Raw genomic sequence first — 20,800 nt, 5'->3', positions numbered from 1 at the left:
TCTATAGCATCAGCTTTCTACTCTCTTCATATAGGCCTTAGGAAACAACAGTGAGAGAGAATGGGAAAATTAATTGCCCTAGTACATAAAGTGTGAATTCAATTTAATTTCACGAACATTAAACACCTGCTATGTCTATACTACCATGTGATTTCCTCCACAGAAGAAGTATGATTATTTGAATTTGTAGATTAATCTGAGATGTTGAAAAAAAAAGTATAAAGTGGAAAGCGTAGTATGGTAAACAACATATGGATGGCATCTATCTTGATTAATGCAAAGATGTCTTTTCTTAACATCCTACTATTGGAAAGTCTACTTGGATATCAGAAATTGGTTAAGGGTATCTGGAATATATTTGGTTCTGAATTTAAATTAGAAATTGTTGTTTATCATTTATGGCTAGGTGCTAACTATTTCTTAACCGCTATTCTGTTTTATTATCTCTTTTAGACTTCAGGCTCGTATAGCTCACAGAATCCAAGAACTGGAAAATTTGCCAGGCTCTTTGCCACCAGATTTACGAACCAAGGCTACGGTGGAACTGAAGGCTCTTAGGTTACTGAATTTTCAACGGCAGGTAATGCCTTTCTCACTGAACCTGAAATATAGGAAATAAATATAATTGCTTCACAAAATATGATCTGTGACAATCCCGTAAGCTCATGTGAGATTGTCACAAAATGTAAAGCTTATAAAAAGTTTATCATTTGGATTTGCTATAAATAATCAAAAGTATTAGAGACAAAGTAAACTTAGTTTTCTAGTAATTCTGTCCCTCTATCCTTTCCAGAAGAGTATAGAAGTGAAGTTTCTGTTGGGTTTGAAGGAGGATCATATCTTTTTTACTGGAGATCTCTAAAGATTTTTCTTCCATCTCATGGTAGTGTCATAAGTGTAATATTATGGCATGTGATGTCTAAAATTCACCATTATTGCTCCACAGAAAAAGAAGATGGAATAATTGTGGTAGAACAAAGTTTCTTTAGAGGCATAAAAGATTGTCAGAAATTAGTAATGATTATGAATAGGTTTCTTTACATCTGTATTACTCATTTTACTACATTAATGTCTCATAAAATTTTTATAAGAAATACTTGTTACAATCCTTGAGACAGTTCAAGCCTATAATTTGGCTCTTCAAGTACACATGCAGAGTAGTATTTATTCAGGGCATTAATGATTATAATGGCTAGCATTTATCTGGTGCTTTAAGGATTTACAAAGCACTTTACAATATTATCTCATCTTATCCTTATACCAACCTGAGTAGTAGGTGTTGTTATTATCCCTATTTTACAGGTGGGGAATCTGAGGCAGACAAAGGTTAAGTGAATTGTCTAGGGCTACATAATTAGAAATAAATGTTGGAGGTTGAATTTGAACTCTGGTCTTCTTTACTCCGTTCCAGTGCTCTGTTCATTGCGCCACCTAGCTGCCTTATGACTTATTTTGCGCTTCTTCATAATTTTTTTTTTAACATGGTTACTTCTCACTCAGATCTATCACCCTATAGAGAGTTTTTGAGAGCTAAAATGGCCCAAAACTTGATTGCCTCATGGGTAATGAACTCATTTGAACAGGTGAGCTTCTTAGAACTTAGACTGGCTCTTGGATGACAGACACATTTGCTGGGCTCATACTCAAAATCTGTTTTCTCTTCTTAATGCCTATTAAAGTTTTTAGTCTCGTGGCACAGCTTTCAGTAGCCTGGGGCCACATCTATGCAACAAGCAGGTATCAAAGTTAGTTTTTAGTGGCAGGACAAATGCATGAAAAGAATTTATTAAGCCCAGGTATTGTGTTAAATGTTGGAGGTACTTCTTTTTTTTTTAAGAGAAAGATTGCTCCTTCCCTCAAGGAGATCACATTCTGTCAGGAAAAAACCACGCACTTAGGGAAGTGGTGGCCAGAAGTGATGATATTATTGACTTGATTGTAATGCCCAGAGGAAGAAGTAGAAAATGGAGCAGGGGAGAGGCCAACCAGCTACATGCAAGATGGCAGCCAGGTGGCAAAAGGTGTTGTTTTGGGGGGTGAGATGAAATGTGAAGGCAAAGCACTGTATGGTATCTGGGACCAGATAGTAGAAGGTAGTAAGCTAGGTGCATTGATTTGCATTCATTCAATCACCAATCAACCGGGCTGGAGGCCCCAGGATACAATCTTCAAAGATGAGTGGATTAACTTCCCCAAAGCCTGGGGGCTGTGGTATGCTGGTAAACCTTTAATAACCGGCTCTAGGGAAAGGAAAAAAATGTGCCCACGAAACACTTTTGGATTTAAATTGCATTATTAACATTTTCCTCATCACTTCCTTAAATCTAGACAATTAAATCAAGCTAATTTGTAGCTTTGCCAATTCCCAAGGTGTAAATGCTCACCCTGAAAATTTAACAATTGGCTTTCCACAGCCAATTCAAACTCGCTCTAGCACTCCTTTGGTTGAGAGTATGGATGTTAAAGATCTGGAGATCCAGGTCTGCTGTAGAGGGTACTGATCCAGGTGGGGAGAAACAATGCAGATGATCAACTGTCCTGGTTGGATGAACAGCTGCCTGGTCTGGTGTCTAGGATTAGCTAATAGAGCCTTTTTATAATCCCCTTCAAATAAAACTGAGGTTAACAATGCATTCTGTACTCCTCAAATTAGTAACATACTACAGAAGCAAGCTAAAATTATTTTGGGCTTGTAGATATCAGGTCTTTCTCCTCTTTTTTTTTTTTAAATTTGTGTGTTTGAACTAAGACTGGAAGGAGAGTAGTCCGAAGAATGTAGCTCCCTGGTGGTGAGGTAAATGATTGTTTACAGGTTGGACCTAGGAAGACGGCTGGTAGAGCTACCAGTCTGTGAGAAAACACTTTTTTGATGACCTCAGATCTGGAAGGATCAGGTTAGGATGGGGGTGGGTTACCTGTAACAAAGCCCCACTTGGATGACTCATTGTCATCAGTGGGAGGTGACACGTCTTGTTGAATGCTAGGCTAATAGACCCAAAGCTCTAGCAAGTTTGATGGATCAAAAAAAAGTATGTACCAGACAGCAAAGTTTGATGTCTAAGGAGCCACCTAAAACATGGAGGGAGAGAGGCTCATCACCAGAAAGTTGGTCCCATTAAGGGATGGCGTTTTTGCCCATGGCAGCCTATGAACTTAAAAAGAAATCACCTCTTAGTCCTGCTTCTGTAGCATCAGTGGCAGAAGTGTGGACAAGGGAGTGTGGGAAGTGCTGAGAATCTCACAGTTCTCAGACCCTCTCCTAACACTGATTTGACTGTTAGTGCCCCTTATGTGAGGTCCTTCTGTAATCATCAGTAGAGTAGATAACATTACTGGAGAAACTGAACCACATCTTTCCAAGATTTTCTGCCTAAACGAAGTCAGAAGATGAAAAAAAGCTGTAGGTAAACGGAAAGATGACTCACAGGTTTTCCCTGGAGCATAAGTAAAGGAGTTGGCAGAATTGTTTTTATGCATCCAAAAGCAACATAATACATTTCATGAGATACTTGGTCCTCATGCCTCAGGATGAGTGTAAGCAAACATACTGCCATAAAGATCACTGCAACTGATACACTAAAAGCCTTTACAGAGGATGAAAAGGCAAATGCACTGATGAGAACCTTGAAATGCCCATTGGGACTTGACCTATAGACCATTTGGTGGCATCAGTGTGAAAGTGAACACAAGGGAAGAAAGCACATCTATGTTGAAAAATACAGTTGAGGGGCAGCTAGGTGGTGCAGTGGATAGAGCATGGGCCCTGGATTCAGGAGGACCTGAGTTCAAATCTGACCTCACACATATAACACTTACTAGCTGTGTGACTCTGGGCAAGTCACTTAACCCCATTGCCTAGCCAAAAAAAAAAAAAAAGAAAAGAAAAATATAGTTGAGAAACACAGGGTAAGAAAGCAAATCTATGTTGAAAAATACAGAAGGGGGGAAAAAGAGGGTCCAAATATTTACTGCTCAGAAGTAATCTTACATCATGAATACTTTATCTTATGAATAGTTATCTTATCTTTCTTATCTTATTTTCCTTGTTATCTTATGACCTTAAACATCCTGAGTACTTTCTTCTAGAGGAGAGTTGGAAGAAGGGGGACCTTGAGAGCACTGAAGGGCATAATAAATGCACTGCTACAGATGGAGGATTCAACATCCTCGTGGTCTGCCTCACAGTCAGGTCGCTGTTAGTCAATCCACTGCTTAAAGTTCAAAACTAACACAAATTAGATGACAAAGAAAGATCACACTGTATGTGATGACAGCAGCAGTACCCTGCCTTTTTTATTATATTTGTTTATTTATTTGTTTTAGGCAATTGGGGTTAAGTGACTTACTAGCTGGTCACACAGCCGTAAGTGTCAAGTGTTTGGTCTGAGGCTGGATTTGAACTCAGGTCCTTCTGACTCCAAGGCCAGTGCTGCCCCATCCTGAGTTTTTAAACAAACTGTCAATTCTGAAAAATGGACATGAATAAAAGTAAAGACAATGATTCTGGCGATCACTATATCCCAGAGAAACTTGGTTGATGTAAAGCAGACAGCAAAAATATTGATGATCTTGCCAAGCAGAGAATTATAGCAGCCAAGGGCAACACCAGATAGAAACATATAAGTTCACTTGCTGACGTTACAGAGAAGGATGGTGGAAGGTAATGAGCAGCATTGCTTCCCAAAAGCCAAAACACAGTTGAGAAGAGTAACCTGCCAAGTGCTTGGTGGGAGACCCACATTTCCCAAAAGGCATTGAACTTGGGAGGCTTAGATTAAACTGGGAGGATGACCAGTATAGTAGAAATGGAAATGATCTCTAAGTGTTTCTAATCTGACCTATTCTCATCTCTCTTGACAATGGAACTACCACATTTGGAGTCTACCACTTCATTATCTCAAGCATTGTGTGAAGAAGCAGAGAGGGCGTTTAAGAAAATGAAGTTGAGAAGATTGTGTAGAAATGACAGAAGAAATCCATACTGGAGCTAACACCATTCTAAAGGCCCTCAGGGACCAGTTTCAAAGATACCTCAGAGAAGAGCCTAAAAGAATGAAAGAGATTGCAGATTTTGCTTTTAAAAAAACAAAACAAAACAAAAATGACTATGGACAAGATGTCACTAGCTTCTGTCCTCTCTCTGTGCAACCTCAATGAATTGAGATAAATTGGCAGCTCTGCCAGGGCCTAGTATAATAGGCTTCACATAGTAGATGCTCAATAAAATGATTGCCAGTTGTTAAGCAGAAAGGCATTCTGGAAAAGTATGTGCTTCTCCCTACCATTTCAGGCCTTTGAAGAGAAAAAATTCAAATGTCGAGGAATCCTACTTTATATAATACTGTGAATGGATCTTTAAGGAAACATATCATCATTCCCTAAGATTTTATACTAGGTAGTTGAAAGTTGTGATACCATGGCTTTTTTTGGTAAGGTGAAACACTCTTCTACTTAGGATCTTCAGAAGGCCCTAATTCATGGAAGGAAGCAGCTCTTTCTTCTACCCGATTTGTATGTTTGGCCAAATCCTAGGCTCCATTTGCGAACAGCAGACAGAGGGCACTTTTTCAAAGCTCCACATGATAGGCTGGAGAGCTTCTACAGGGGGACAACTAGGATGATCATGGTTCTTAAGATCGTGTTGTTGGTTGAAGGAACTAGAGATGTTTGGACGGGAGAAAAGAAGACTTAGAGGTGTTATTGTAATTATCAAATATTTGGAGGGCTGTCGCATGGAATAGGGAATAGACTTTATTCTCTTTGGTCCCAGAGACAGAGAGATTAGGTAAGAGTAGTGGAGTAGAAATTTCAAAAAGGCAAAGTTAGGATTAAATAAAGGAAAAACTTCCTAACAATTAGAGCTATTGGAACTTGGAACTGAGCGTCTTGGGAGGTAGTGGTTTTCTCCCTCATTGGGGGTCTTCAAGATTACTTGTTGGTTATATCATAAAGGGGATAAGAATGAGTTGATAAGCATGGCTTCTGAGCTTCCTTCTAGCTCTGAGATTCTCTAAGTCTTTTCAGTCACTGAAGCTCAGAGAGGCATTAGGTACAGAGAAACCAATCACCAGTCAGTCATTTGTCAAATAGGCTGAATCTGATGTATATCCCATAACACTTAACACCACCTTACCTTTCTTGTTTTATCTCATATTATTCCCGTTTATGCACTGCGGACTCCAGCAGAACTGAACTACCCTCTTCCTCACCTCTAAAGCACCTCTTTACTGTGCTTGTAATATCAGCCCTCTCCCCCTTCATCCATTTAATTCCCATCTGTCCTTTCAAGCTAACTTAATTGGCACCTCTTTGAGGAAGCATTCCTCAGTTCCCCCTATTAATTATAACCTTTTTCAGACCACATAGAGAAACTTATTTTGCATGCAGTGTACTTAATCATGTAATATTGTGCATTACAAATACTTGTATTAGTTTCTTATTTCCCAATTAGATTATATCTCCCCCAGTGTCTAGTCAGTAAACACTTATTAAACAGCTACTGTGTGCCAGGCACTGGACTAAGTGCTAGGCATCCAAAGAAAGTAAAGGACAGGCCTAGTTCTTAAGGAACTGGTAGTCAAAGCGCTCTGCACACAGTTGTTCCTTCATAAATGCTTGTTGAATGCATGAATGATATGCCCTCGTTTTGGGTACTGATGAAATCAAGAGAAGGAAACAGCCTTTCTCAGAAGATTTTTCTTCTTCATATTCACACAGCCGACTGAGGTGCAAAAGATAGCAGGTCATTCAGCATGCATGGTTTGTTGACTTCAAAAGAGCATTGCTCCAAGTAGAACAAAATACAGCTTTAAAAGCTCCCCTTAGAATGAGGCATCTCCTGAGCCTAAAGTTCTAAAAGATTCTGTGACAGAGGTAACTGAGAAAATAACTGTTCAAAGACCAGCTGAACATGTATATTAAGCACAACATCTACCAAGGGGATATGCCCTCTGCAGTGCTAATGGTGTCATGGAGGATGTCCTGCCCTCCATCCAAAAAGAAAAGCAAATCCCCACAGACAGAAGGAGACTCTGATTATTCAAGGATGCAGATAATATTGTGTGGATCTTGTGAAATCTCAGAATACATGAATCTTCTCTACGTAATGCAAACTAACCAGCCTGACTGCCAAAACTGAAAAAACACACTGAATGATAAATTCATGTTGCTCAGATAATGATGTGCATTTAGATGGTTTCGCATTCAGTTCATTAGTACTTATATCTCCAGTAGGCACTGTAGAGAAAAAGTGAGCCAGGCCCAGACTTGAATAGAAGAGGGAGAAAGATCAAGCTGGATTTAGGAAATCACTCAATTTCAATGATCCTGACCTGTTTGCTGCCACAAAGACTCGTATTTGAAACATTAGGGCTTTCCTGGTGATGTTCCTGATGGAACACCACCAGAAATAAAAATTACAGGTTAAGGGCAACAGAAAGTTGTGTGTGTAGTTCTAAGTCAGGGATGACTTGGATGTGACAAGTAATAATCAGAGATGGTTATAAACAGGACAAGAAGGTGCTCCTAGGCACAGCCAGATAAACTAGGGCTGCCGTATGTGGACAAAATATAAAAGGAGGAAGGCCACAATCATATTAGATAAAGACTTATGGAGGGCATGACCAGGTGGATAGAGTGCTGAGCCTGGAGTCAGGAAGATTGTCTTCCTGAATTCAGATCTGGCCTCAGAAACTCACTAGCTTTGTGACCCTGGGCAAGTCATTTAACCCTATTTGCCTCTGTTTCCTCATCTATAAAATGATCTGGAGAAGGAAATGGCAAACCACTCCAGTATTTCTGCCAGGAAAACTCCAGATGGCATCACAAAAAGTTGGACACAACTGAAATAACTGAGCAACAACTTAGGAAGAAATGGACAAGAATTATACAGGTTTAGGAAGCTTGGAAGGGAGGATTTGGGATCTGCACTAATGGAGGTAGGAATGGCATTGATAAGATCACAGATTCATGTTAACATGATTTTTTTTTGTTAAGTTTTGATGCTTAGTATATACCAGTTTTGACCCAAAGTAAATTGGTCAATTTTGCTATGGGTTGCCTTAGTAAACAGTGGGAATGAGCATTTATGATTTTTTTTCTTTAAGATTTCATAGCATGGGAAAACAATTATTCATGATCAGAACTATTTCAAAGTAATGGAATTGCATGACTTGACATGTTTGAGGATATGACTAAAACTGTAGGCATGTTCATCTTAGTGGTTTCAATGTGACCTCTGTGGTCTTTAGGTTGTGTTGTAATCTTTGGATCTGGAACACTACTGCCAGACTAAACTTCTGTAGGCCTACATCTGGTTATTTCATGCTTTAAGCTCTCGAGTGGATGTCTGTTGCCTACTAACTGCATCTCAAACTCCTTCTGCCTCCTGACATTCAAGGCCTTCCCCCAGTCTGCTACCATCCTGTCTTCCTAGATTAATCTCATAATATTTGCTGCTACATACTCTGTGCTATCACCACACTGAACAGTTTACTTTCCACAGCTTGTACTTTCTGGTTCTGTGCCATCGGTCACCATATTTCCTGTACCTAAAATGCTCTTCTCCCTCTCTGTCTGTTGAAATCATACCCATCCTTTTAAGCTTAGTTTAAATATTGTCTCCCTCAGGAAAGCATTTTCTGCGATCTTTCTGCTGATAATAAACTACTGTTCTAGGACCTCACATAGCATTTTATACCTCTTTTACACATGTATATATTATTTTGTTAGAGCTTTTTGTATAGGTGTTATAGTCCTACTATTAAGCATAACACTTCATGAGGGCAGGGGCCATGTCTTATTGAAATGGTGTCTATCCCTCCTCAGTACTTGGCACTGATGTCTGCACTAGGTAGATGTCCAATAAATGTTTGTTGAACTGAATTGTTGAAAATTGACATGATTAATCTAGTGTTATATTGATTTTATCACCTTGTAATTTCTTTTGTTTGAATAGATGTTAGTTTGGAGACATCAAAGCTAACAAGCAGTTTTAAAAATTGAAAAACAAAAAAGTATTTTCAAGTCCATTTCCTCTATCCTAAGTGTAAATTCTGCAACATAAACACAAGCTAAAACTTTAGTGAATGGACAATGTTAACCAATGTGTCACAGTTGGTGGCTTTTAAAGCTGACTTCAGTTTTGGCTATATAATTCTGTTTACCATTTAGTTTTATCTGATTTTCTTGGTTTAACGTTTTTTGAGAATTTTATTACCTCTACTTACAAACTTAGAACTAAATTAAAGTTAAGTAATTTTTATTGATTGGTTAGCTGATGTCTTTCATTCTCAAAGAGTACCAAAATGATACCACTATGTTACAATCAAGTTACAGTGTGTCCAGCTGTGGCTGATCAGACCAATACAAGCTTAGAATGCTCTACCACAGATTGGGTACAAATAGTCCCTGTGAACGTTTAGGATGGATTCTCTAAATTTGTGCATCTTGGGGCAGCTAGGTGGTACAGTGGATAGAACACTGGCTCTAGAGTCAGGGGTAACTGAGTTCAAATCCAGCCTCAGACACTTGGCACTTAGTAGCTGTGTGACCCTGGGCAAGTCACATAACCCTGATTGCCTCACCAAAAATAACAAACAAACAAAAAAGAAAATTTGTGCATCTTGTATTTCTTTTGAGCTATTTCAGTTCTGCTTTGCTCATAGAGCACAGCACCTTCTTTGATGAGGGCACGTCATGCTGGGTAGTCCTGTGCTAGTGTCTCCCATGTCATGCAATCAGTTTCAAAGTTCTTCAGTGAGACTTTGAGAGTGTCCTTGTATTGCTTCTTCTGACCACCATGTGAGAGCTTATTAAATTTAATCTTGTTTCCAGGTCATCTGATAGGAAAATATATATTGTAGGCTTAGTATTCAATATGATTCATAATAAGCTTTTAATCACAAAGAACATTGATACATATATACACACAAGTGTTTTGTGTTTGTGTATATATATATGTGTGTATACACACACACACACACACATATATGTAATTACATATTATACATAACAGACATATACACATGTATGTAGAATTGCTATAACCTGCAACCAATACTTACATTCTCTGTAAATGAACCATTAAATGGATCATATTAAGAATCTGTTAATATGTTACAATATAAAATGAAAATGTTTTTGTCATATAGCATTATTGAAGTCAATCCATAGTCCTAAAAAAGAGAAATTTTTTAATTTTAAATGAAAAACAAAGCAAGACTAAGCAAAAATAAATCGACATTTAAAATATAGAAGGTACTCATCTGACATTTTATATTAATTGAATTAAAATTAGCAAAAAATTATTAAGTTTGGTTTATATGCAAGGCACAGTGCTTATATAGAAAGGATACCAGGAAGAAAAACACCACCATTCCTGCCTTTGAGGAGCTTACCTTCTCATGGAACACACACCTAAATAAGTATGATACAAGGGAGATGATGATAAGGGCAAAGGAAACATTTAGCCCCTGTGCTATAAGAAATATGAAGAAAGAGATGTCAATTTCAAATGAGGTAATCAGGGAAGACTTTATTTCATTTTTATGGTTATTTTTTTAATGACTAATGGACCTCTACCAGAAGAAAAATTATGCTAGTATTAAAAATATAATTTAATTTCAGTATTTTAATATAGTTTTTCCCCTATTTGTCTCTGAGGGTTAATAAACTTTGTAGAAACCTTAGTTAAGGCCAACCACAATGAAAAAAGCTGACTTAAAGTACATTCTGTTAATGTAAAACACAAGTTCTAATAGCTTAAAACTTCACTAAAGCTTTGGGCCATCTTGTATTTAAGGTCAAAGATATCCAACTTCCATTTAAGGGATGTTGTCTTTTTTCCTCTTGACAGTTAAGACAAGAAGTGGTAGCCTGTATGCGTCGAGACACAACCTTAGAGACTGCCCTGAACTCCAAAGCCTACAAACGCAGCAAGAGGCAAACACTGAGGGAAGCCCGAATGACAGAAAAGCTTGAGAAACAACAGAAGATTGAACAGGAGAGGAAGCGCAGACAGAAGCACCAGGTATTCTGACTTGCCCTTCCCCCACCCCCCTCTTCCTTAGCGTCTGTTATTAATAGAAATCCAATTTACAAGAAAGGAAGTAGTTCAAAACTGCTTATGGCCATAAGCCCTTGGTATAACATGTTCGTATGGACTTCATGAGGACCCTGGAGATGAAGGAATTGCATTAAACTTAGAGATTATAAAGCTTCACTCTATCATTTTATACAGGAGGAAACTGACATCCAAAGAGGTCAAGAAAGTTGCCTGCAGTCATGTGACCAAAACCCAGGTTTCTTGATTTCTCAGGCCAGTGCGCTCCTTGCCCTTCTACCTCCAGAAGCAGGAGAATATTTCACTGTGAAGCTTGTCTCCTGGAACACGTTTGTGATCATGGGCAATCCACCACTATTTAATTAGCCATGTTTTGTAGGTGCTATCTTTAGCTACATCACTCTTTAATACTTTAAATATCTTTGATATTATCGGTTTGAGTATTCCCTTTACCAGTGTAGATTGTATCTCCATATCTTTTTTTAAAAAATTAATTTATTTTTAGTTTTCAACATTTACTTCCATATGCTTTTGAGTTTTGAATTTTCTCCCCTTCCCAGCTGGTCTCCCTCCCCAAGATGGGGTGCAATCTGATATAGGCTCTACATATACATTCCTATTAAACATTTTCATATTAGTCATGTTGTAAAGAAGAATTAGAACCAATGGGAGGAACCACAAGAAAGCAGAAACAAAACAAAACAGAAGGAAAAAAAGAGAAAATAGTATGCTTTGATCTACATTCAAACGCCATAGTTCTATCACACCATGTGGCTGTTATTATGTACAACATTCTCTTGGTTCTGCTCATTTCACTCAGCATCAGGCCATACAAGTCTTTCCAAGTTTTTCTGAAATCTGCCCGCTCATCATTTCTTTTAGCCCAATAGTATTCAATTACACTCATATACCACAACTTGTTCAGCCATTCCCCAATTGATGGGCATCCCCTCAATTTCCAGTTATTTGCCATCACAGAGAGAGCTGCTATAAATATTTTTGTACCTGTGGGTCCTTTTCCCATTTTTATGATCTCTTTGGGATACAGTCCTAGAAGTGGTATTGCTGGGTCAAAGGATATGCACATTTTTATAGCTGTTTGGGCATACTTCCAAATTGTTCTCCAAAATGATTAGATCAATTCACAACTCCACCAACAATGTATTAGTGTTCCAATTTTCCCACATCTCCAACATTTATCATTTGCCTGTTTGGTCATGTTAGCCAATCTGATAGGTGTGATATGGTACCTCAAAGTCATTTGCATTTGCATTTCTCTAATCAGAAGTGATTTAGAGCATTTTTTTCACATGCTATAAATAGCTTTATTTTCTTCCTCAGAAAATTGCCTGTTTATATCCTTTGACCATTTATCAATTGGAGAATGACTTGCAGTCTTATAAATTTGACTTAGTTCTCTATATATTTTAGAAATGAGGCCCTTATCAGAGATACTGGTTGTAAAAATTTGTAATTCCATATCTTAATGCATGTTCTTCTTGACTTCTTGTGGACAAAAACAACTATTTCCCTAGTGGCCACCCTCTTGTGAAGAGGACCTCTGCCTATCAGTTATCTATACCTGAAACATTTTCAGCTTACACCTGTGCTTCATTGGTATAGGTATTTGCCATGATGCAACATCATTAAAGGAGGCATTTAATGGATGATTGTAAGCCATTTTTAGAAAATTCAAAAGAGATATTCAAAGATTGGTAGTGTGGTATATGGATAGAGAGTTTGCCTTGAGTCAGAAGGACTTGGGATCCAGATTGGCTTCTGCCAAATGTTGACTGTTAACATTCTCCCTGATTAGCGAGTAGTTCTCTAAGGCAAGAATGTAGGTTACAGGGAGGTTCTGTTTGGCATTGCTTGAGCAAGTGCTCACCAAATATGTCCTACACTTACGATCACAGGTCTGGTAAAAATTAAAAAATTAAAGTGAGGGTATTGTAGTAGATGTGTTATGTATGGTCATTTTTATGTTAACGTGAGAGATTATCATTTAACATGCCAGGGGATACAATTCTGTTTTGTCAGCCTCATTTAGAACAATTAATCAAACCTATTAGTATCACTGCATCTTGGCCCTGGTATGGTTTAATGGCTTCTTCTCCATAGGCATATTTATGAATGGTTCCTCAGGGACAGCCTTCCCATGGATGACACTTTGGAAAACTCTCCAATTAAAACTAGATATAGTTTGGCTTTTATGACATGCATTAATTTTTTTCATTCCTGTTAAATTTGCTTTGAAAGTTCCTTTTGAAACATTAAAACCTCATTATGCATCTGGAGACTGGTTTTAATTATGCTCTTTTCAATGATCTTAGGAATACCTGAACAGCATTTTGCAACACGCAAAAGATTTTAAAGAGTACCACCGGTCAGTGGCTGGGAAAATTCAGAAACTTTCTAAAGCAGTGGCAACTTGGCATGCTAACACTGAACGAGAGCAGAAAAAAGAAACAGAACGCATCGAAAAGGAAAGAATGAGGAGGCTGATGGTAAGAGGCACACTTGCTGAAATCTGCTACAGTTGGCCTTTTTGCTCTACCACAGGGGCTCTTAACCTGGGGACCAGGAACTTGTTTTTAAAAACATTTTGTCGACTGTATTTCAATATAATTGTTTTCTTCTGTAATTTGATGCATTTTACTTTAAAACTTAATTCCAAGAAGGGATCCATAGGCTTCACCAGACTGCCAGAGCGGCCCATGACACAAAAAAAGTTGAAAACCCTGCTTCTATGATCTCAAAATGAACATGTGGTAGTATTTGACAGCTATTATGTCCCATACTTTAATAGCACACCCACTTGAATAGTACAGATTTTACTATATCCCAGGATTGGCATTATTCAGATCTTAGTTATAAATATAAAGCAGTGTACTATACTGTATTATTTTGATAGCCAAATAAGGAAGCATAGAAAGTCCTTGTGAGATTAGAAATAAATAAAGTGTTTTGTTTTGTTTTTTTCTTTTGTATTATCCCAGGACTAGGAACAGGAACTGTTTCAAATGGTATAGTGGAAGGAGTGCTGTATTTGGAACCAGAAGACTGGGTTCAAATCCTGCCTCAGCCACTTATAGCCTCTGTGAGCCAGAGCAAGTCATAACATCTCTAGGCCTTAATTCCTCATTTCTAAAATGAAAGGGTTGGAGTAGAAGATTTCTGAGGTCCCCTCCAGATCCAAATATATGAAATAGCTCAGTCTCTCTACCTTTTCCACTTAGAGAAAAACCTCTTTCTGAAATTCTTCCAATACTTGTTAACGTAATTCCCTAGCTTTTTCAGGTGTTCCTTTCTTTTTTTTTTTTAAACTCACCAGTAGAATGCTATTTTTTTTTGTCCTGTAGCTTGGGTATGGTTCCAAGAATCATTTAACATCTTCCTTTTTTTTTACCTATTCATTACAGTTGGGAGATCAGATATATGCCAACCCATATACACTTTGTAGACCATAGCGGGAAGGACTTTAAGATCAGCTCCTCAGCTGAGTGGTGCGTTGTACGGGCCCCCAGAGTTAGGAAGCTTGGTTTTAGACACTTACTAGCTGTGGGACCCTGGGCAAGTCACTTCACCTCTGTCTGCCTCAGTTTCTTAATCTGTGAAATGGAGACGCTAGCACTTTTCTCCCAGGATTAAGTGAGATAATATTTGTAAAGCATTTTGTATACCTTAAAGTGCTATATGGCTATTATTGTTGTTGTCATCATGTCTATCTCCCGCACAACTCCTTTGATAGATGAGGAAACTGAGGACAGATAAGTTAAGTGACTGGTCCCGGGTGGTAAGGTAGCAGAGTTGGGATGGGCCCTCTGATATAGACCATCTATTCCAGTGTATTACACTGCCTCTCATTTGTTGGCAGACATTTCATTTCAAAGAGACAAGATGTGTTCATCGTTATGAGTTGCTATATGTTTGTCTTTTGTGTAATCAATTTTAGATCACAACTTGGATTTTAAAACAATACATACCTCACAGCACAAATGGGGGTGGGGGTAGTGAGGTGTGTGGGTGTGTATAAGACACAATGATAGAAGATCCAAAGAACTTTCTAGGGAGTAATGACTGCATAGAAGAAGACATTCAGTCATTCATGAAAAGCCCAGAACATTCTAAGGGATAGGGTTTCTGTTTCTGGCTTTACTCATCTTCTTTTGTCATTAGAGTAAGAAAATGTCACATATCCTAAGTCATGGTGGGGCACTTCCAGTTCTAATCATGATCTTGAACAGTCCATAGCAAATATATCCCATTTCATAGTGGCTAATACTGTAAACTACTGTGTTTTTTTCCTGAGTTTTAATTTAATTCAATTATTTTTTGCTCCTTTAGTAATCAATTGCATAGACACTAATGATTAGGCAATTGCAAATGAATTAAAATAATTGTATAATTAATAGCAAAAAAAAAAAGCCTTCAATTTTGTGGTTCTTTTGCCTTTTGTTTTTTAATTAGATCAAGCATAAGCAAAAGTAATTACATTACCATGCCTCCATTTTCAATTCACATTCACTCAGGGCAGGTAACATTTTATAGTGAATAATGATACTGCTTTTGCATTGGTGAACAACAGGGAGATATACTCCAAGCTTTACCATCTTAAGGTTGCTCCACAATAGATCTCACTTCTAGTCTGGAGCTTCCTCTTTGTCTTGACTTGCCTGGGGTGTTTTCATTTAAAACCCTGCCTTTTTATAAGTTGAGAGGCAATGTAAGGAAGGAAGTGATAAGAAAGCCTAATAAATATTATTTTGATGACTATTAGATAAATAAGTAGTCCCAAACTCTTTGAAAATAATGCCCAATCTTGAACTGTCCTGGACTTTATGGTTCAGATATTTGATCAGTGGTTATTCTTGTAAGTATATTATTAATGAAGTGAGGTTCATTATCAGGTAGTCATGCCAATGCCAACATGCCATTTTTTCTAGGTAGTGAATTGATAATTCGAGTCAGTTTCAGTAAACAAATTTTGGGGTTGAAAAAGGAGGAACAGTTCCAACAGCTGAAACTTTTGCAACAACTTTTGTTGTTGTTGTTGTTGTTTACTGACAAATTATTTTTTAGGTACATAGGTGAAATATAAATACTTAGAGTGAGCAAAATTCACACATTTCCAGAAGCCAGACAATGAGAGTTTCCAAACCACCAAGTTTTCTGTTGTCCAGAAAACTTGATTGCCCAAAAGAGTTTAAATGCACTGTTCACAAATAACTTTATTTTGTTAATGAGATTAAGTTTTGTAGGCTTATGTAGCAAAAAAAAATGAATTGACAGTTTTCTTAAATAACTTTATACAGTTAACATATCTATAAGTTTGTATATTATTTCTATGTATAAACATGTAATTTACATATTATTTCTTCATGTTATATTGTTATAGTCCTGTGGCCTGACAACTAGAAAGAGCCTTAGATTGTGAGTCAAAGACATAGCTCTAGTTCTGCTGCTTTACTAGGCATTTGACCTTTAGAAAGTCAGGTTTTCAACTTCCTTCTCTGTCACATTAGGGACCTCTTACTAGATAACCTTTCTGGTTTTGTCCAATCTATTCCAAGTGTATGTTTACATAGTTCCAGGCTTCAATAACTTCTGTGTCTTTGTAAGAGCAACTCGACACCAGAAAGTAGAGTTTTCTGTAATGTTCTACATAAAGGACATTTTTATTACCCTGAAAGGCTGAAGATGAAGAAGGCTACCGAAAACTGATCGATCAGAAGAAAGATAGGCGCTTAGCTTACCTTTTACAGCAGACTGACGAGTACGTGGCCAACCTGACTAACCTGGTATGGGAGCACAAACAAGCACAAGCTGCCAAAGAAAAGAAAAAGAAAAGGCGGAGGAAGAAGGTGAGTCATAAAAGGAGATACTAATGAGCTATAGCATTTATTAACATTAATTAGTTTTGAGACATACATAAACTTTTTAGAATATACTACACACAACTATGTACCATATTTATTTTATAAGGTCTTTGTAGATATAATCTATATCCTGACTGTGTTGTTTGGACATCAGACAAAGTATTGCCCTAGGTCGGGGAGGAATGGGAAAGAGCTGATGTATCATACTGTAAAAATCCAGCACACATTTCCAGTGTATAAAATAAATGATTGGGTAGAAATCACGTAGTACTTTGTCCTACCCTTCCAGAATGTACTTAGTATGTGTACTTTGTAATAGAATTATCCATATTGGTGTCTTGTCCCTCGATTAGGCTGTGACCTCGAGGAAGGCAGTGATCCCATGTTACATAGATGCTGCATCTTTCCCGATACCTGGCTAAGTGCTCTTACAATGAATGAGTCAATGAAATGGGAAGCATAGCATGTAGGGAATTAGGTCAACATAAAAGAGGTTGAAAAGAAACCAAAAAGATAGCTTTATGCCAATTTAGTGATGAAATACTTTGAATTAGGAAACAAGATGGGAAAGTGAGTTGAAGGCAAACTGGGTACAATACTTTTGAATCAGGTTCTGGAACCAGATTTTATTTGGCAGAGCCCCAAACAAATAAGTATTCTCTTTTACAACAGATAAAGATTCACTAGCTTTTGCAACTTTGTTCTCTTGCTACAACTCCAGGTTGTAGGGCAGTGTTAGAAGATGCCAATAGCAACAAAATAAAAAATACTCAATAGATTATTATGTGAAAGTATATTCTTATTACCCTGATACTCTAAAGATGATTGGGCAAAAAAAGGATTTTTTTTGCCCCTTCACTGCCTGCTGAATATTTCCATGGGAATTACCTGACTAGTACTTCCTAATCATTCATTATGTCCAAAATGAAATCCTCAATTTCCACCCTAAACCTATCCCTTCTCCTGACGTTTCTATTTCTCTCTTTTATTTCGTTGATGTCAACATCATCTTTCTGGTACTCCAAGTATGTAAGCTTGGGATTATCTTTGATTCTTCCCTTTCCTTTGAATCTAACCAGTTGCCAAGTCATATTCATTCTATGTCTTGAATCTGCTCATCTTTTCCACTCCCACTGCAACCATTGGTTTTAAGTCCTCATTGCCATTTGACTAGATCGTTGTGATGGCCTCCTGATTAGTCTTCCTGACTCTAGTCCTGCCTTACAGCACTCTTTTAGTAAAAATTCCTCATGTACTTTTCTGATCTGTCACTTTCCTTTGTGAAGACCCTCAGTAGTTCCTCTTTCATTATTAAATAAAATATACACTCCTGATCCTGGCATTCAAGTCCTTCTATAGTTTGTCTCCAGTCTCATCTCATACAGTTTCCCTTCGGGTTTTCTGATATCCAGCCCAACTATTGTCTGCTCTCTATTCACTCACTCTCTCCCATCTCTCTGCCTTTGTTCATGCTACCCCCTCACCCAGAATGGATTTTTCCTTCCATCTCCATCTACTGAAATCCCTTTAAGGAAATCTTTTTTTTAATTATTATTATACTATGTTATGGAATTGCTTGTTTTATTCCATAAATAAATGAATGAATGAATAAGTAAATAATTTTTAAAAAATGAAGTCCCTCTCTTTACGATCCCAAATAGGGTTACTTCCCTAACCTTTCCCTCATATGAGAGTGTCATTCCCTGATCACATTTATCATAGTATTTTAAATGAACTTTCATTTGCACCTATCACATTTTACCATGTATCGTTTATTTGGGTAGATGTCATTTCTCCCTTATTAGAGCATAAGCTCCTTGAGCTCAATGTTTGTGTCATAAGTATCTTCATACTCTCCCAGTGCTTACATCTTACATATAGTATAGACTTAAATGAATGTTTGTTGAATAGAATTGAATTTTATGGTTGGACACCAAGACCAATATTCATGTCAGGACAGATAGAGATTAGATATTTGTAGTATTTGATTATTTGATCTTTCTGTCAAAACATTGAACAAAGTTATTATTGAGAAATAATTTATTTCAAGATCCTTGAATTGTTATATTCCTGTTCTGAGGGAATGGGCTGTATGATTCTTCTATTTTATCTGTTATTTTAAAGTATGAGATGAAATACTTTATAATGAACATGAACAAGTGAAGACTCATGTCTTGAGATTAACATTTAGTTGACAGGGAATACTTCATTTTCCTTTCAGTATACTGTAGCAGAACTTGGAGAAATCTAGGCCTTAAATTCTGGCTGGTATGAAATACACATTCAAGTTTAGTAAAGAACATATATGCAAATGAAGATAAAAATTCATCATAGTCCTTAGGTGAGCACTACAAAATGCAGTATTTTTCACTTCACCAATTTTTTTTTTGCAATTAAAGCTAAGGACTTTTAAAAAATGAAAATTAGAAGTTTTTAAATTAGTTGTTAAATATTTTTAGAACTATAAGAAACCTTAGAGATCTTAGCCTATGTTACTGTGCATCTGTGTGTCTGAGATAAATGACCCTGGGCTGATTATTTCTGGCATTTGGATGATAACTACCTTTTAGTGTGAGTGTCCTGACACCAGGGCGTGGCACAGGCAAAATAAGGCTTCATGAAACTACGTGTGCTTGCATTTGGAAATCCATGTAGGTATAGGACAGTGAAGCTAATACATGATTTTTACTAAGAATCTCCATTGTCCGAGGGGTACTTGAGCCAAATGACAGACTTTCTGATAGAATATAAACTTCTTAAGGGAAGTTTTGTTTCTATCTTTATATCCCTAGTGCCTAGCACAGTGCTTGGCACTCTGTAGGCACTTCATAAATGGTTGTGATATGATTAATTAATTCCCTTCAAATTTAATAATGATACCTACTTGCTTTGTTGACATCTTAGAAATCCTTGTGTACTTGTTCTCAATATGCTGATGCCTTCCTCTTTGAGATTACTTCCATCTTCTTACATGTACCTAGTTATTTACATTTTCCTCCTTTAGAATGTAAGCTTATCAAGGAAGGGACTATTTTTTTGCCTTTCTTTATATCCCCAGTAATTAGCACCATGCCTGACATCCCAGTTTGGGTATCTGTGGCCGCAGTGTGAAAGCTGCCCCCCCCTCCAGCTTTTTAAAGACAAATTCATTTGTGGGGAGTATTCCTTGGGATCTCAGAACCCAAGGCCCCATAGAGGACCCCAAGATGCCATCCTGAGTGGGGAGAATAAGACATCAAGGGCACTGGCCCTGTGGACAGAGACTGCAGGATTGCCCCCAGAAAAGAGCCAAGAGGAGCTCACCTGGAGTGCTTACAGGAAGAAATCATGTCATTTAGTAGTTCCTTTTGTCAGTAGTTGTTCTTGCTAAACAGGTACTAAATTCATATTTTCCACCTGCTAAAGGCATGCAAGTGTTCTAAGTGACCTCTAAATTTTGGCATCTATGGGTAAAACCCTAGTTGCAAGTTGTTCTATGACATTTCAAGTTGTCCCTCAGTAGTAAGACTCTAGATTAAATTCAGATCCACACACACTTACTAAGCAACTGTGTTGTGACAACTTCTATATTAGTTGGAGGGTGGCAAAAAGACAAAGAAGACGTAAGTACCGCCTTCAAGTATTTTACCTAATAAAGGAGTAGAGAGGCACAAAAACAAAAATCAGATTAGCGCGTGATAGTGTACAGGAGAGGTATGAAGGGCTATTAGTTAAAGTCAAATCAATCAGTATTTACTAAGTACCTGTTATGGGCCGGACATTGTGAGATAATTTACTTCATTCTACCCCTCCTTTTCCCTTTCTCCCAGGACATTCTTTTCTCACTCCTTTTTTTAGATACCATCCTTTCATATTCATC

General features: G+C 37.5%; 1 protein-coding gene across 1 annotated transcript in view; it reads left to right on the top strand.

The window, feature by feature from the left end:
- Window positions 1-20,800, top strand: part of SMARCA2 (SWI/SNF related BAF chromatin remodeling complex subunit ATPase 2) — a 205,919-nt gene that overhangs the window by 45,708 nt on the left and 139,411 nt on the right. Inside the window, 4 exon segments of the mRNA XM_021001863.2 lie at window positions 454-580; window positions 10,856-11,029; window positions 13,396-13,569; window positions 16,756-16,926. Coding sequence (XP_020857522.1) covers window positions 454-580; window positions 10,856-11,029; window positions 13,396-13,569; window positions 16,756-16,926 — 646 coding nt within the window.

The sequence above is a fragment of the Phascolarctos cinereus genome, unplaced genomic scaffold, assembly GCF_003287225.1.
Source record: "Phascolarctos cinereus isolate Bilbo 61053 unplaced genomic scaffold, phaCin_HiC Scaffold_4;HRSCAF=312, whole genome shotgun sequence".
Classification (NCBI taxonomy): domain Eukaryota; kingdom Metazoa; phylum Chordata; class Mammalia; order Diprotodontia; family Phascolarctidae; genus Phascolarctos; species Phascolarctos cinereus.
The sequence above is the reverse complement of the archived record's forward strand: the minus strand, read 5'-3'. Positions and strand labels throughout refer to the sequence as shown.